General features: G+C 35.7%; 1 protein-coding gene across 1 annotated transcript in view; it reads left to right on the forward strand.

The window, feature by feature from the left end:
* The first annotated feature begins 259 nt into the window (after window positions 1-259).
* Window positions 260-18,303, forward strand: part of gabra6b (gamma-aminobutyric acid type A receptor subunit alpha6b) — a 76,688-nt gene continuing 58,644 nt past the window's right edge. Inside the window, exons 1-8 of the mRNA XM_062048718.1 lie at window positions 260-324; window positions 373-528; window positions 647-762; window positions 1,803-1,870; window positions 5,846-6,066; window positions 8,309-8,391; window positions 8,699-8,842; window positions 13,794-13,946. Coding sequence (XP_061904702.1) covers window positions 494-528; window positions 647-762; window positions 1,803-1,870; window positions 5,846-6,066; window positions 8,309-8,391; window positions 8,699-8,842; window positions 13,794-13,946 — 820 coding nt within the window. The 5' untranslated portion in view covers window positions 260-324; window positions 373-493. The remainder of the gene's footprint in view (window positions 325-372; window positions 529-646; window positions 763-1,802; window positions 1,871-5,845; window positions 6,067-8,308; window positions 8,392-8,698; window positions 8,843-13,793; window positions 13,947-18,303) is intronic.

Here is an 18,303-nt window from a genome sequence, read left to right on the forward strand (position 1 = left end):
TTGGACTTTTTTTCCCATTCACTTAAGCTGCAGCCTCTCCCAGCAATGTTACAGCATGACGCAATAACATTCCCATGTACCTAATGTTAGGTCCAGTCTATGTTTATCAAGGGTATTATTTTATTGTATTTTATTTTATTTTTTCATTCCCCTTGCAAAATTCAATTCCCCTCCCCTTCTCGCGTGTCCATCCAACGCACTCCACTCTTAAAACTCCTCTTTTTTTTTCTAACTGAGCGGTTGAGGCTGAGTCTGGCGCGCTGGAGAGGAAGTCAAATCGTGCTGGACTGGATTGACGCGCCATGCTGTAGCTCGCTTTATCTCAAGAAGAAGAAGAAGAAGAAGAAGAAGAAGAAGAAGAAGAAGAAGAAGAAGAAGAAGAAGAAGAAGAAGAAGAAGAAGAAGAAGAAGGAGAAAACATGTCCACATGCGATGATGGCATTTTTGTTTTTGCTTAGGATTTCTACTTCTTTCATTTGAATTCCTGCAAGGCATGGCTTTCTTTTTTGCGTGCTTCTTTCTGTCTTGGTGAGTCGCAAACTCTGCTTTGGACTTTTTTTTTCTTTTTCTACACACGACCTTATTTTTTTTTTTTTTTCATCAACTACGTTATGATTAGTAATATTTTTGCGCCCATGTGCTTTAGTTACAGTGTTTGGGGGAGTCAGCACAGTGAGAGCAGCATCTATTTGGACAACATCACGCGTATATTGGACAGATTACTGGACGGCTATGACAACAGGCTGCGACCTGGATTTGGAGGTATGTTTTAATCACATATACGCTTGATATATACACAGTTGCATATAAATACAACAATTCTGGGATAATATTTGTATTAGTGTTAAAGAGTGGAGTCTTGTTCTCTGAAAGTGCACACAATGTACTGCTGCTGTGCTCTATACAATGAAGTTCATGTAAGTACTAATATAGTGCAAACACACTTTATTGATGTATAAAATACATGTTTTAGTTGTACATTTTGTATTTTATTTATTCATCCTTAATGTTTTAACAATATTTTACAGGTATACAGAATGTGTCAAAATAGGATTAATATTTAATGTGTATTAAATTCATTAAATGTATTTATTTTAAAGGTTTATGTCAACATTATAAACTTTTAAGTACCTATAATTTTTTTTTTTTTGGCATATTCTATTGTATTTTTTGAATTAAGGGAATTAGCCGAGCACATGACCCACTCCTAGATCACAGAATGTAAAAAAAAATAAAAATACTATATTATTTGTAATTTTCTAATATATTTTTTACATTATATTATAATTTTTTATTGAAGTGTCTGTGTTTGTTCAATAGGTCATGTCAGATACTATACAAATAAATTATATTATTTATTTTTCTTTTAATGTGTACATTTTTTTTTACATTTTATGTTTTATTGATGTTTTTGTCTCTTAAAAAAATCACTTATTTTTTATATGTCCTGTTAAATAATAGAAAAATAAATAACATGTTATTTTAACTTTTTAAATGTATTTTTTACATATGATTAATTTCTATTGACATTTTTGTGCTCCAAACAAAAATAACAAAATACATGTTTTATTATACATATTTTTATTTCAGGCATTTATATTTTAAAATATTTGTATTATTTTAATTAATGAAAACATAGTCAATACAAATACCTATTTTGTTTATGTGTACATTATTTAATTATATGTTATTTATATATTTAAATGCATATTTTTTTTTTTTTAATTTTTTTTCAATTAATAAAAAAGAGAGGTTTTTTTATGCAACATTAAAATGACAATACAACTTATCCCGTGCTGTAGGTCCAGTCACAGAAGTCAAAACAGACATCTTTGTCACCAGCTTTGGACCTGTTTCAGATGTTGAGATGGTATGTAAACAAGCTCCCACCAAGGTTGATTTGCTGCTTGTCATGCACATGCGTGTGTGTCTGTGTGTGTCATTGTGCGTAGACATAAGAGCAAATGTTCACCATTTCTTTTTTTCCCCTGGTATAACTCAAGTCCTGGCTCTCCCAGCCTTCATTATTACAGCATTTGGGCAGGATGTCATTAGTGCAGCTTAGTCGGAGTTTAATCTGGCTGACAATCCCCCCCTCCAAGCCCCTGTCGTTGGAGAAGGAGAGATGTGGCTGATGTTGGGGACGGGATAGGCTGCATTATGGCTGCCCCTGACATGGGATAGGCCAGTGAACGAGTGCTATAGGTCTGTTGAACGTGATGCTCTTCAAGGCTTTAGGCTTTTCATGTGCTTTCTAATGCCTGCTTGGACTCAAAGTGTGATGGTGGCGGATCTATTCAGAAAGGCATGGGGCAACGAGGCCGTCCTGTTTGACCTCAAAGCGTCCAGGATTGACTCTTATTTAAGGCTGACTAGCTGGAAGCTTACAGTAATGGCGTACACTTTATTTACTGGCGGAGACATCGCAATATGATTAAGTGCATTGGGTTTTGAGGAAGTTTAAGTTGCCAAAATATCAAAAACAGTTAGCAGTATGTTGCAGTGCAGTTCCAAAAAGGCAGCATATTTGATTAAGTATCATATTAAAGTATATTTGTGCAACTAATAAGGTATTTAGGGTTTTTTGGGGGGCAAGGAATCAAATTTGGTGACAGAAGTGGGATCAACCAAACCCATCCTACAATAAACAATACAATAATTACTTGAAAAAAAAAATCCAAAATACATTTATATTACAAGAACATGACATTATTGTGGTATTTTCTTCCAATAAATTGTAATTAAAATAAGGGAATAAGCGGTAGAAAATGGATGGATGGATGGATGGATATATATATATATATATATATATATATTTATTTTTTTTGTCAATTATATATATATATATATATATATATATATATATATATATATATATATATATATATATATATATATATATATATATATATATAATACAAAAATATATATATATATATATATATATATATATATATATATATATATATATATATATATATATATATATACACATATACAGTCGCGATCAAAAGTTTATATACACTTGTAAAGATTAAGATTAAGATTAAGATTAAAGTACCAATGATTGTCACACACACACTAGATGTGGCGAAATTTGTCCTCTGCATTTGTCCCATCCCCTTGGGGAGCAGTGGGCAGCAGCGGCGCCGTGCCCGGGAATCATTTTGGTGATTTAACCCCCAACTCCAACCCTTTGTTGCTGAGTGCCAAGCAGGGAGGTTATGGGTCCTATTTTTATAGTCTTTGGTATGACTCGGCTGGGATTTGAACTCCAACCTACCGATCTCAGGGCGGACACTCTAACCACTAGGAACATAAAGTCATGGCTGTCTTGAGTTTCCAATAATTTCTACAACTCTTATTTTTTTGTGATAGAGTGATTGGAGCACATACTTGTTGGTCACAAAAAAAAATTCATGAAGTTTGGTTCTTTTATTAGTTTATTATGGGTCTACTGAAAATGTGACCAAATATGCTGGGTCAAAAGTATACATACAGCAATGTTAATATTTGGTTACATGTCCCTTGGCAAGTTTCACTGCAATAAGGCGCTTTTGGTAGCCATCCACAAGCTTCTGGCAAGCTTCTGGTTGAATGTTTGACCGCTCCTCTTGACAAAATTGGTGCAGTTCACCTAAATGTGTTGGTTCTCTGACATGGACTTTTTTCTTTAGCATTGTCCACACATTTAAGTCAGGACTTGGAATGGCCATTCTAAAACCTTAATTCTAGCCTGATTTAGCCATTCCTTCACCACTTTTGACGTGTGTTTGGGGTCATTGTCCTGTTGTAACACCCAACTGCGCCCAAGACCCAACCTCCGGGATGATGATTTTAGGTTGGCCTGAAAAATGTGGAGGTAATCCTCCTTTTTCATTGTCCCATTTACTCTCTGTAAAGCACCAGTTCCATTGGCAGCAAAACAGGCCCAGAGCATAATACTACCACCAGGTAGGCATGGTGTTTCTGGGATTAAAGGCCTCACCTTTTCTCTTCCAAACATATTGCTGGGTATTGTGGCCAAACAGCTAAATTTTTGTTTCATCTGACACCACATGGACAAAGATAAGGAAAATTCTGTGGCCAGATGAAACAAATATTGAGCTGTTTGGCCACAATACCCAGCAATATGTTTGGAGGAGAAAAGGTGAGGCCTTTAATCCCAGGAACACATTCCTACATGGTGGTAGTAGTATTATGCTCTGGGTCGGTTTTGCTGCCAATGGAACTGGTGCTTTACAGAGAGTACATGGGACAATGAAAAAGGAGGATTACCTACAAATTCTTCAGGACAACCTAAAATCATCAGACCGTAGGTTGGGTCTTGGGCGCAGTTGGGTGTTCCAACAGGACAATGAGCTCAAACACACGTCAAAAGTGTTAAAGAAATGGCTAAATCAAGCTAAATTAAGGTTTTAGAATGCCTTTCCCAAAGTCCTGACTTAAACGTGTGGACAATGCTGAAGAAACAAGTCCATGTCAGAAAACCAACACATTTAGCTGAACTGCACCAACTTTTGACCACGACTGTATACTGTATATAGCATATGTAGTTCTTCTGTGGGGGAAAACAACCAATTTTGGTGACAGAAGTGGGATTAGTCAAACCCTTCCTACAATAAACAATACAATTATTACTCCCCAAAATCCTAATTATATTTATAATACATCAATGTTACATGTTTGTGATATTTTCTAATATTGCATTAATGAATATTAATATATTTTAATAAAATAAAAAATGTAATTCAATACATGTTATTTTATGTTTTTGAAAGGCAGCTTTTGTACAGATTGTTCATGCTTACACTACCGTTCAAAAGTTTGGGGTCACATTGAAATGTCCTTATTTTTGAAGGAAAAGCACTGTACTTTTCAATGAAGATAACTTTAAACTAGTCTTAACTTTAAAGAAACACACTCTATACATTGCTAATGTGGTAAATGACTATTCTAGCTGCAAATGTCTGGTTTTTGGTGCAATATCTACATAGGTGTATAGAGGCCCATTTCCAGCAACTATCACTCCAGTGTTCTAATGGTACAATGTGTTTGCTCATTGGCTCAGAAGGCTAATTGATGATTAGAAAACCCTTGTGCAATCATGTTCACACATCTGAAAACAGTTTAGCTCGTTACAGAAATTACAAAACTGACCTTCCTCTGAGCAGATTGAGTTTCTGGAGCATCACATTTGTGGGGTCAATTAAACGCTCAAAATGGCCAGAAAAAGAGAACTTTCATCTGAAACTCGACAGTCTATTCTTGTTCTTAGAAATGAAGGCTATTCCACAAAATTGTTTGGGTGACCCCAAACTTTTGAACGGTAGTGTATAACTTATAATAAGTGCAACAAATAAAGTAATACTAGTAGTAGTATTTTGGGGGGAAAAGAAAAAACTTTGGTGACAGAAATAGAATCAGTCCTCCCCTCACTACAATAAACACTGCAAATATTACACTTTTACACATTATACAAAATTAAACTTTAAATTAAAATTAAACTATATATATATATATATATATATATATATATATATATATATATATATATATATATATATATATATATATATATATATATATATATACATATATCATAATAGTATATACCAATACATTATACTTAAATAATGTTTGTGTGTGTATGCGTAATGTTTTGTGGACAGAGGTTCGTAAAGCAATGTTGACTATGGAAGAATAGTACAGTGTAAAAATGAAAATGAATAAATGTCACAGGCTGCCAACACACTACTCAGCAGGTACCTCACATGCTCGTCTCTGCAGATTAGCAGCATCATAGAGGTAGTAGTAAATAAATAGTATATCAATTTTATTCCAGGAATACACCATGGACGTGTTCTTCCGCCAAACATGGATTGACGAACGCTTGAAATTCGAAGGCCCCATAGAGATCCTGCGGCTCAACAACCTCATGGTCAGCAAGATCTGGACGCCGGACACATTTTTCCGCAACGGCAAGAGGTCGATCTCTCACAACATGACCACCCCCAACAAGCTGTTTCGCATCATGCAAAACGGAACCATCCTCTACACCATGAGGTAACACAGCCAAGACCAGAATAGAGTGTCGGTTAGAGTCTTGGAAAGCTAATCAAACAAAAAAAAAAGCGTCCAAAGAGGATGCACAGACATGCGTAAAGCCATTCCAAAATAAGATATGTGCCATCTGATTGTGAAAAAAGACACCTTTGGAAGCCAATTCAAACAAACTGCTTTGTTCCAAAAAACAGATATGCTGGATGATAACGTTTCCCCAGAGAGACGGGAGGGCACAAGCACATATTTCTGGAAAATAATTGGAACATCTTAATCTTCTTCATAAACCAATAATGAACTGTAAACGGCATCTGCTTTGGAATGGGAGCTGTCAATAAGTGCATTTAAACAAAGATGTATGTTTCAAAATCCAGATTATATTCCCCCAATTATGTGACTGCAGAATTATTGACGGTGGCTCTGTGATGCACATATCTGCAAATCTAAGTCTAAGTCTAAATCTACTGCAGGATTTACAGTTAAAACACAGAACAAAAACACAGAAGCTAACATACAGTATGAGAATCACAACTTTATAGGTTCAGGATGTTTTAAATAAACACTTTAGCTATACTTATGATGACATTTCTCTCTTCTCTGGATTTTTGGAGTTGCTGCTTGTTTGGATTTAAAGGCTATATTAACTGATTGACTGCTACTATTGTCACCCACTCCAAGGATAACATATCACCCAAAATTCTCCCAAGTTTAGAGGCGGCCTCATTTTTGGATTCAAATGTTGTAGTAATTCGGCATTAAGATGTCCACAAACCCCGGTGTTTTCCTGGCATCACGTTTCCCCCGATGTGGGGGGCTGTCACTTGGTTGGATTCACTTCATGACTGCGATTTTCAACAGCTCCCAGCGTTCTCGTGGGACCACATTTCTCCTGATTTTCCACTTGTTTGGATTTAAAGCCTTAAAGCAATGTATTAATGGACCTGTAGCGTCCAGATGACCAAAATTTCACTAACACGTTTTTGATATGCATATATTTCTGTCAGTCATTTCCCATAATATCAATTAGATTTTGAGTAATTGATAGATAACTAACTGTACTTGGATCACCCCCGCCCCTCTTTTCATAACCAGACCCAACATGCTGCCTCCTATTGGTGTGACGTCATCTACAGAGCTGGATCCCATTTCCCCACATAGACAGTGTAGATAAACTCCTATAAAACTATTATTTTGATCACTTAATTGCACGTTTTTGTCACCCATGGTCCATGATTATTTTAAAACTGATATGGTTAACATTATGAGCACAAAAGAAACATCTTGAATAAATCATCAGTAGAAGAGGACGCGAAATAAAATACTCGCTTGGTCTGTTCCATCTTGTCAATTTGATTAGAGAGGTCCAGACTTTCCTCATATTCTCATCAATTGCAAATGTTCTTTAGTTTTATTGCTACAATCTGTAACAACGCATCTGGCAGACATCTTTCAAATCATTGACAATAATAGTGTGATTTGACATGAAGATGCTACCAAAAAACAAACTATACAATATGAAATTGCCTCCAGTCTTCTGCAGATGACATCAGAAGGCTGATGCAAGCCTGCCCACATTTTGGAGCTAAAAGTGGGCGTTCCAAAATGTGCTAGAAACCCATTAGAAAACAAGCCTAAAATCCCTACTATGTCTATTTTGCAAGGAGACATCATTTTTAGGTCCAATGTTGTCAGCATTAGTGGGGCCCTATAACTGATTCAACGCTTGTTTTACCCCCACCAACTGCTGGTGGACTACCAAAGTTTCATTTCCTCAGTATTTCCTCGGATGTTGGTAGTTGGCACTTGTTGGGATTAAAAGTGTGCGTTACCCATTTCTACACAACTATTTGTATTAACTGCTGGTTTTCGTCTGTGATACAATTTCTCCTGATTTCTGGGGTTGCCACTTCTTTGGATACAAAGCATTAATTAATCAATTCACCGTCACCAGTTTCACCCACTCTCAGCATTCTCCCAAGATACCGCTTCTCCCCAAATTGTCTTCATTTTTGGGGTTGCTAATATTTTCAGAAACCGGGAACTAAATCACAATCAAAATAGTTATAATAGATTAAGAGCTGCAGTGTATAACCAAAGCGTATGAGACTGCATGAGGCCATTAAATAACATATTATCCAACTGTGAGGATCCTCATTTAAAACTGCACTAATGGCTTCCGCAGGAACAATGCATCAAATATGAATAAAAAAAACGCACTTCTCACAACTGTTCTCCATTCTGACAGATTAACTATAAATGCCGAGTGTCCCATGCGCCTGATGAACTTCCCGATGGACGGACACGCATGCCCACTCAAGTTTGGGAGCTGTGAGTTTTTGTTGTTATTTGTTTGTTGTGAAGGGTCTGTGACAGATGGTGCCTCTCTCAAATGATCAACGTGCCACCGACTGACTAACTGGCTGACAAGACGCCATTCATAGATGTCACTTTGACACAGGCAGCTCATTTGGGAAGCGAGTCTGCAGTCAATCAGTCAGGAAGTTTTTCATTAGCAAAGAATGTAATTCACATCCAGTCTTTCAGATTTCAGTAGAAATATCACGCTTCTACTTTAAAAGCACTTAAATCAATCGCTTTCCAAGGTTTAATAGTCTGTGGCATTCATTCTCCGCAGATGCCTACCCTGTCAGCGAGATCATGTACACGTGGAAGAAAGGTCCTCTGTCTTCCGTTGAGGTCCCTCAGGAGTCTTCCAGTCTCTTGCAATATGACCTCATCGGGCAAAAAGTGTCCACCGAAAGGCTGAAGTCTAACACAGGTGAGCTCAGGTCCTCAATGACAAGCAGTGACTATTAAAGGATTAGGATTGTAAGGTTAGGTCCTTCTGGGGAAGTTTTAAGGCACTACTTTATACAAGTTCTACCACTGGAGCTCTCCATTGTACAAATCTTAGGGTGTCTTATGTCCAAACCAATGTAAATGCATGAAAGGCACCAACATGTCCCATTACTCCTACTGTTACTGTTACTACTGTTACACCTACAGGAAGTGACCGGATAAGACAGACTCTGTATTGAGGACGGTCAGAACTGCAGTTATAAGGTCTATATTTTTCATTTTCATTTTTTTCATTTATTTATTTATTTCTGGCAATGACAAAAACGTACAAGTTGACAAAACATAATAATATAAATTAATATAGTGCATTATTGTCCAGTTTTGCCTGAAAGGGAGTGGGAAGAAGATAACTTATTTAATCCCACCCCCAGTTCTCCATTCAGTGATTATTCACATGAGTTTCACTCTCACTTTGTTCAAGGATTATAATACAGATGTTGTATCATAGTGGCATTACCATAGGTAACAATAATTATTACACTGTAAAAATCATTTGTATCAACAATGTAGGAATAATGAATATACCAACAATGGTAATAGACATCATAGTAATAATGGTAAGGAAACATTGAGCACATGTTACACTTTGAGACAGAGTACAGCAGCAGGTCAAATTAAAGACCCTCATCTCTATATTTGAACCAGACCCCATGTTTGCATAATAGTTTAAATCGATTAATAGTTTGGCATTGCTTGTGTTGTAAGTCCAGTGTGTTCCATAGTTTTACTCCGCATACAGACACACAAAAACGTTTACGAGTGGTTTGAGCTCTCGGCAATAAGAAATATCCAAAACCTCTCAAGTTATGAGCTTGCACTCGTCTTATAAAAATCACGGTACAGTGACACAGCGAAGCCAAAAAAGCACAAAAAGTACAAAAAAGTACAAAAAGTTGTACTAGCTTTGCACAAGGTAATTGCCAAACTCGACAGCCCCACTTCGAAAACAGCCAGACGCGCGCAAAACTGATATATCCCCCTTCATACTATATTGTTCACTTTTTTTGTGATAAACAGCTCCAAAAAAAGTGGATGGAACCCTGTGAAAAGTTGCTGTATGTGTGGAAGGGTAATTCAACAATGCCAGGACAGGACAATTCTGAATACTGCTACCCTGTTGTGTTAAAAACGATTCTCGCTTTTTGGCAGGTATTACATTATTCACACACAAATAATATATACAGTAAATATATATATATATATATATATATATATATATATATATATATATATATATATATATATATATATATATATATATATATATATGCACACATATACAGTATACTGTATATATACATACCAGTGGTGTGTCATCAGGGCCAGCAAGGCCTTCTCTGCTGGCCTAACATAACCAAAAATCATGATCATAATTAAAGATAAAAGTATTTTTTAATTTACTTTCCCTAAATATCTAAAAGTATTCATATTCTCTTCATGTCATATTATGCTCTTCCCAGCACTGTTGTTTTTAGGTTATAGAGTTTTTATCCAATCAGAATTCAGCTAGCTTATGTTGCCATGCTGTACGATATCTGCCCGAGGCCTTCAGAATCAACAATGCTGGCGTCCGTGCACTGTAAGTGAATGGACACAAGCATTTGACAGACAGTTGCGATAGCCAATCAGATCACGAGTTGTTGTCAGTAAGGCCTTCTAGCTGGCCTAAGGCAGATATATATTGTGATGTTATGAGCTAGGTAACATACGAACTCCATTACCCAGCATGCCACAGTAGTGAGGCGCATGCGCAGTAGGCCTGTGTAGGTTGTTGAATGTAGACAAGCCGGCAGCTGGATGTTTTTAATGAACACGATGTGGAGTAAACTTTAAGAACTCAGCCAACACGCCTTGTCTGCATCTTTTATGATTAGACAAGACAACACATATATTTGCAAGGCCATTTTCAAGAAGGATATTTAAAGAGAAACTACATCTTGTGAAACGAAGCTAGCTCAGCTGTCCAGGCGATGAAATGTGAGATCTGGGGCTGTACTTATCAAGCTTCTTAGAATTACTCCTAAGAAGTCTGCTACGAGTTGACTTAAGAGTAAATAAATTCTTCGCTGAAAGCTGCACTTAAAAGTTAGTTATCAAGCGTCTTACTCACACTTTCAGCGAAGTGTAGGACTGAATCTTAAGTGTCACACTCAGAGCTGAATTACGACATTACTATGTGCCGTAAACGGAATTTTAGGTGACGTCATTTCTGTGTCCATAGAAATTACCAATCACGGAAGGGAATCCGTTGTCTAAGAATAAAGAAATATCTTGGAAATATTTAAGTGGACAATGGGAGTGTATATTTTGACAATAAACTACAAAATAATACAAAACAAACTAGTCCCCGCCGGCACTCACGCTACCGCTCCCTCTCTTCTATCGCCCACACACTCACTGACGTCACTCACCTCACGGCCACACACATACGCTACTGTCATAACATTTTCTTTCCAATTCATTAATTAGGCAACTAATTTGAAACTGGTGTGGGTGGCTCTATATATACTAGCCCACTGCAGACACATGCAGAAATCAACAAGGAATCGAAAAGTATTAAATCTGTGACAAAAATAATATCCGCTCTGTCTAAACGATACCGTTTGATCAGCTGCTCGTCATCAAAAAAACAACAACATTGTTCCGTTCCCTGAACGTTCGCGCACGTCTCTCTCGCCTCAGTGCCATCCCCTGCTGGCAACTCCTAACCACTTAAGACACCTCTGAAGGCCTCTTAAATATCGTGGAGAGTAGGAGTGATTCTTGGACTTAAGAACGTTGATAAAAAGCTTTTATTCTTAAGTTTGAGAGTAGGACTAAATTTCGCAAATTCTCAGGACTTAAGTGTAAAATGGCACTCTAAGAAGCTTGATAAGTACGGCCCCAGATATTTTATTTCTTAATTTTTTCACGTTTAACATGTTTTTTGCAATTTTCATTTTGACAGTACCCCATACTATATATATATATATATATATATATATATATATATATATATATATATATATATATATATATATATATATATACTGTATATATATATATATATGTATTTATTTATATATATATATATATATATATATATATATATATATATATATATATATATATGTATACATATATATATATATATATATATATATATATATACGTATACATATATATATATATATATATATATATATACGTATACATATATATATATATATATATATATATATATATATATATATATATATATATATATATATATATATACTGTATATATATATATATATGTATTTATTTATATATATATATATATATATATATATATATATATATATATATGTATACATATATATATATATATATATATATATATATATATATATATATATATATATACGTATACATATATATATATATATATATATATATATATATATATACGTATACATATATATATATATATATATATATATATATATATATATATATATATATATATATATATATATATATATATATATATACGTATACATATATATATATATATATATATATATATATATATATATATATATATATATATATATATATATATGTATATATATATATATATATATATATATATATATATATATATATATATATATATATATATATATATATATATATATGTATACATATATATATATATAGGCAGCATTTTTGCAGGATCTCTGTATGAAAAGAGCTCATGAAACAGCATCAACTGCTCAACACAACTAATTTTAGCAAACCAACGAACAATTTAAACCAATATGAAAACAAGCGAACAGTCTGAGATCAGTGTATATGATGAATTATTTCATAAAACTTATGCGACAGACTTTGGACAACTGCATCCAAATGTACACTTACCCAGTCAACTTTCACATGCACTGTTATTTTTTGGAACGTCACGATACAACTTTTTCCACTTCCGATACAACACAGATATCGGAATATGTACATACTTGTATTGTTTTGTTTTTTGTTTTGTGGCATGCTAGAGGCCTGTTCAAGTAAAATTTGTCAAATGAGACAGAAGTCCAAACAAACACGCTCAACCCTCAGAGGTATGAATGGGTGCTTAATCCTCAGAAAAACATCTGTATACATTTTTTGTATAAAAAAACACAAACTTTTTTTTATTAAGCATCTGAAAAGGACTTATACTATCTTTAAGTCTTTAGTAGTTGTTTTTTTTTACCTTGGGGCCACAATATGTCATTAAATTAAGCTTATGAACTTAATAGGTCAGGTTGAATAATGCAGACACGTTTTTGTTACTAGATACATTCAAACACACTTCTAACTTGGAGACTTTGCATCTGTAAGTAATATGCAACTATGATTATTTGATACTTGTTTATATTGACAAATGTGTTTTAGACTCCGATATTGTTCCGTTAAGGACACTTATTACGTATGTCTAGCTTGTGCGCTATTGTGTGCTTAGCTGTTGTGTAGCTGCAAGCTCCTAATAGCCTATAACCTACCTTTTGTAAATGACTTCACTAAAATACAATAAAAAAAAAAAAACTTTGTGTGCTTATTGGAGGACATTTCGATGTTAATTGGTAAACACGCAACAGGACAGTTTGTATCGGAGCGCTTATGTGAGAGATTTTAGATGCCAGCCAATACAATCCGATACTTGCTTTCTTTGCTTATATCGGACCTACAGTATATCTGATATCAATAATGGGTTGGGAAACTCCTTGTTAATTGAGTCCAATTGCAGCCATGTAGAGATTGTAGTTATTTTGGGTAAGTCTTCAACCCAGAGTTTAAGGGGCTAAACAAACATGTTGCATCATTCCATGAATATGTTCAGCAGAAACAACTGATGCATTCTTTCCCAGGGGAATACGTCATCATGACCGTCCATTTCCATCTCCAAAGGAAAATGGGATTTTTCCTCATCCAGACCTACATTCCCTGTATCATGACGGTCATCTTGGCACAAGTCTCCTTCTGGATTAACAAGGAATCCGTCCCGGCTCGGACAGTTTTCGGTAAGAAACTTTGTTTCAGTTGTTGTTGCTTTCATCGTTATCAAAGTTTTGCTCAAAGTTGTTATCGCTTTTGCCATCTCCCATAAGTTGTTTTTCTTAAAGCATCCAAGAGTCAAATGGAAAAAAACAAAAAGAATGAATCCATCGATTTCAACACCCACAGTTTGACCCTGATGTGAGTGTAACTCTGTAAACTTTAAGCAACAATACTCTCCTCCATTTCTCAGCACATTCAAACCCATTTGGTTCCCAAATAAAAACCTAGCTCATGCAAACAAAGACGGACTGATTTTTTTTTTTTTAGAAGGTAACCTTTCTTCATTATCTCTATTCCTCCTCCACAGTGGTTGCGCTGAATTAATTGGGAATACATGTCCTTTTCTGAAATTGCTCATGCAAAAAAAAAATGAAGGGCTGAGAGGGGGAGGAGGATGTTTATACTTGGCCCGCTTATGAGCGCTCACAGGTTCCGCTCGCTCACATTACATTACGCTACACTTGCCACCGAGCTCTACCCTCAGGAGCGGAGATGAAACCGAAGGAAGGCTGAGGAATAAAGACGACAGAGACAAAGCAAAGGGAGAAGGGTGTGGAAGTGTTCCTATCCTATTTTAATCCCAGTCCCCCTCATGTTAAATCTCAACTGGAACTGTAGGTGATGGTTGCTCTGGGGCCGTACTTATCAAGCTTCTTAGAGTGCCATTTTACACTTAAGTCCTGAGAATTTGCGAAATTTAGTCCTACTCTCAAACTTAAGAATAAAAGCTTTTTATCAACGTTCTTAAGTATAAGAATCACTCCTACTCTCCACGATATTTAAGAGACCTTCAGAGGTGTCTTAAGTGGTTAGGAGTTGCCAGCAGGGGATGGCACTGAGGCGAGAGAGACGTGCGCGAACGTTCAGGGAACGGAACAACGTTGGTTTTTTTTTTATGACGAGCAGCTGATCAAACGGTATCGTTTAGACAGAGCGGATATTATTTTTGTCACAGATTTAATACTTTTGGATTCCTTGTTGATTTCTGCATGTGTCTGCAGTGGGCTAGTATATATAGAGCCACCCACACCAGTTTCAAATTAGTTGCCTAATTAATGAATTGGAAAGAAAATGTAGATCGGTAGGTTGGAGTTCAAATCCCAGCCGAGTCATACCAAAGACTATAAAAATGGGACCCATAACCTCCCTGCTTGGCACTCAGCATCAAGGGTTGGAGTTGGGGGTTAAATCACCAAAATGATTCCCAGGCGTGGCGCCGCTGCTGCCCACTGCTCCCCAAGGGGATGGGTCAAATGCAGAGGACAAATTTCACCACATCTAAGTGTGTGTGTGACAATCATTGGTACTTTAATCTTTAATCTTATGACAGTAGCGTATGTGTGTGGCCGTGAGGTGAGTGACGTCAGTGAGTGTGTGGGCGATAGAAGAGAGGGAGCGGTAGCGTGAGTGCCGGCGGGGACTAGTTTGTTTTGTATTATTTTGTAGTTTATTGTCAAAATATACACTCCCATTGTCCACTTAAATATTTCCAAGATATTTCTTTATTCTTAGACAACGGATTCCCTTCTGTGATTGGTCATTTCTATGGACACAGAAATGACGTCACCTAAAATTCCGTTTACGGCACATAGTAATGTCGTAATTCAGCTCTGAGTGTGACACTTAAGATTCAGTCCTACACTTCGCTGAAAGTGTGAGTAAGACGCTTGATAACTAACTTTTAAGTGCAGCTTTCAACGAAGAATTTATTTACTCTTAAGTCAACTCTTAGCAGACTTCTTAGGAGTAATTCTAAGAAGCTTGATAAGTACGGCCCCTGGTGTTTGGGAGGAAGCCAGGGCTGCAATGAGCTTGCATCGCCATCGTCATATTCTTCAGGAGGTTTTGGACAACATGCTGTCAAAAAGGAGAGCTGTAGAAACCAAGGATTACCTAATTTGGTTCTAAGACTGATGGTAATTAGGCTATGGGGCTGGGGTTTATACAGATAGATGCCCCACTCTAAACTTTTTGCTGGTTCAATGTCGGATGATTCGACTGCAAGGTTTATAGTCGAATCAGACTCCTCTGAATATTTTAAGACGCCTCTACTGGCTAGCGCACGGCTTCGAAGGGGCAAGCGTTTACAACAGGGTGTCCAAAGTGTGACCAGGGGACCATTTGCGGCCTGGAGCTATTTATTTTAACGGCCCGCGGCACATTCTAAAAATACTATAATAAAAAGAAAAGAAAAAAGTAAAAAAGTGGGATAAAAGAGAAGGCTGTTTTTTTCTTTAAAGCTGTTATTGCTCAAAAATAGTAATGAATATATAATGTTGTATATGTTGTGTGTTTAACATTTAAAAAACTAAGTTTTCTTTGACAAAAATAGCATAAAACATGAACAAATAATTATAACTTATAATCGACTGATAGATCTGAAGTTGATCTAGAGCAGTGGTCCCCAACCTTTTTGTACTTGCGGACCAGTCAACGCTTGAAAATTCGTCCCACTGACCGGGGGGGGTTTATGTTTTTTTGTATTTATTTATTTTTTTTTTGTCATAAAGAAATACAATCATGTGTGCTTACGGACTGTATCCCTGCAGACTATATTGATTTATATTGATATATAATGTATATATTGTGTTTTTTTATGTTGATTTAATTTAAAAAAATAAAATTAAATACAAAATTAAAAAATATTTTTATTTCTTGTGTGGCCGCGGCCCGGTACCAATCGGTCCACGGACCGGTACCGGGCCGCGGCCCGGTGGTTGGGGACCACTGATCTAGAGACTTTAATGTTAAAAGTAAAAAAAAAAAAAAAATTGTCACTTATTTTTAACATTTTTATGAGTTGGGCCCTTTTGAAAACCCAATAATTTTAGTTGGACTTAAAAAAAAAAATAAAAAAAACTTTATTAGCTTAAAAATAATAAAGATTTTAAATCAATGTAAAGTTATGAATTATTGACCTATTTGAGGCTCCATCAAATATTCCACTTAGAAAAAATATTTTGTGTTTTTGCCATAAAAAACAGGGTTTTGACAAAAAAGGGCATACATCATTAAAAACAAAAAATAACTTTGTAACATTAGATACACCTGAATTTGATCTAAAGAGTTAAGTGTTGGATTAAAAAAAAAATTATAATAATATCTGACTTATTTTAAAAAAAATTTATGACTGAGACCCTTCCTTGTCTCCGGGAACAAACTTGAGGGGAGCCCTTAAGGTTTAAATAAATATATATATATATATATATATATATATATATATATATATATATATATATATATATATATATATATATATATATATATATATATATATATATATATATATATATATATATATATATATATATATATATTGTATTGGTTTTGAAAATCAAAAATATCAGTGGGTGGCTCTCAGTGGAAAAAAGTTAGAACACCCCACACCCCAACTAAATAGGGACAGACTTCTCCCTTCACTATTAGTCTTATTTTGAAAACCAGCGTCCTCTGCAATGGGAATTTAGTTACAAATAGCCCCAAAAATCGCTTTCTTGAACAAAACACAAGAGTCAATGCAATGATCTGTCATACCGTAATAGTTCACCAAACGGCTCATCATAGATGAAAATGCAAATAATGTGTTTTAAAGCAGTGTTAGTGTCTCTGTGAGCAAGGCACTGTGATACTAAAAGTAGTTCCTCTGTGTTAGCTCTTACAATAACAATGTCGCTAAAGCTTGGTTAATATGCAGGTCACGGTATCTATTGCAGCGCTGTCGATGGTTTCTTCTTTTAAAGGGTTTTAGAAGCAAAATAGATGACTACCCATTACCTGCATTGTGAGCTGCCTCTTTCTAGCAGCGTTTTGCTATGTAAAAAGTGCAGAAAAGAGAAAGAGGTGTGTGTGTTTTTGTCTCATATCAGGATTGTGGTTGATGGGAAACATCCCTCCCAAAATATTGCAGTTCTACTTTAACCAAGTTTTTACTCCTTTTCCAATAAGTCACAACCGAAGGCTTAAGAAATGACAAGCAACTCTATGCATCAGTTAGGCTTGAATAGCTTAACACTGCAGTAATTCAGTGGTCGGTAATTTCTTGCTGTATGTGTCCAGGCTGTTTCTGTTGTTTGACCAGTTGTGTAGTTGTGTTGTGGTTAGTATGAGGGTTCTGCTGGCCCCTTATGGGACGTCTTACATCAAAGTTGTTGTTCCTAGAGGCTGAGCTGTACAGTAATTTAGTTTATTTGTGGTCCAAAGTTCCCAGCAGTCCAACATTGAGCTTTGATGCCAAAGTTCCTTCAGACAGTTAAAGGCTTTTGGTTAGACTAAGCCCTCCATTTGTGTGTGCACTGGTGGGAGGTGCATTTCAGAGATGGA

The sequence above is a fragment of the Entelurus aequoreus genome, linkage group LG05 (assembly GCF_033978785.1).
Source record: "Entelurus aequoreus isolate RoL-2023_Sb linkage group LG05, RoL_Eaeq_v1.1, whole genome shotgun sequence".
Taxonomy (NCBI): Eukaryota; Metazoa; Chordata; class Actinopteri; order Syngnathiformes; family Syngnathidae; genus Entelurus; species Entelurus aequoreus.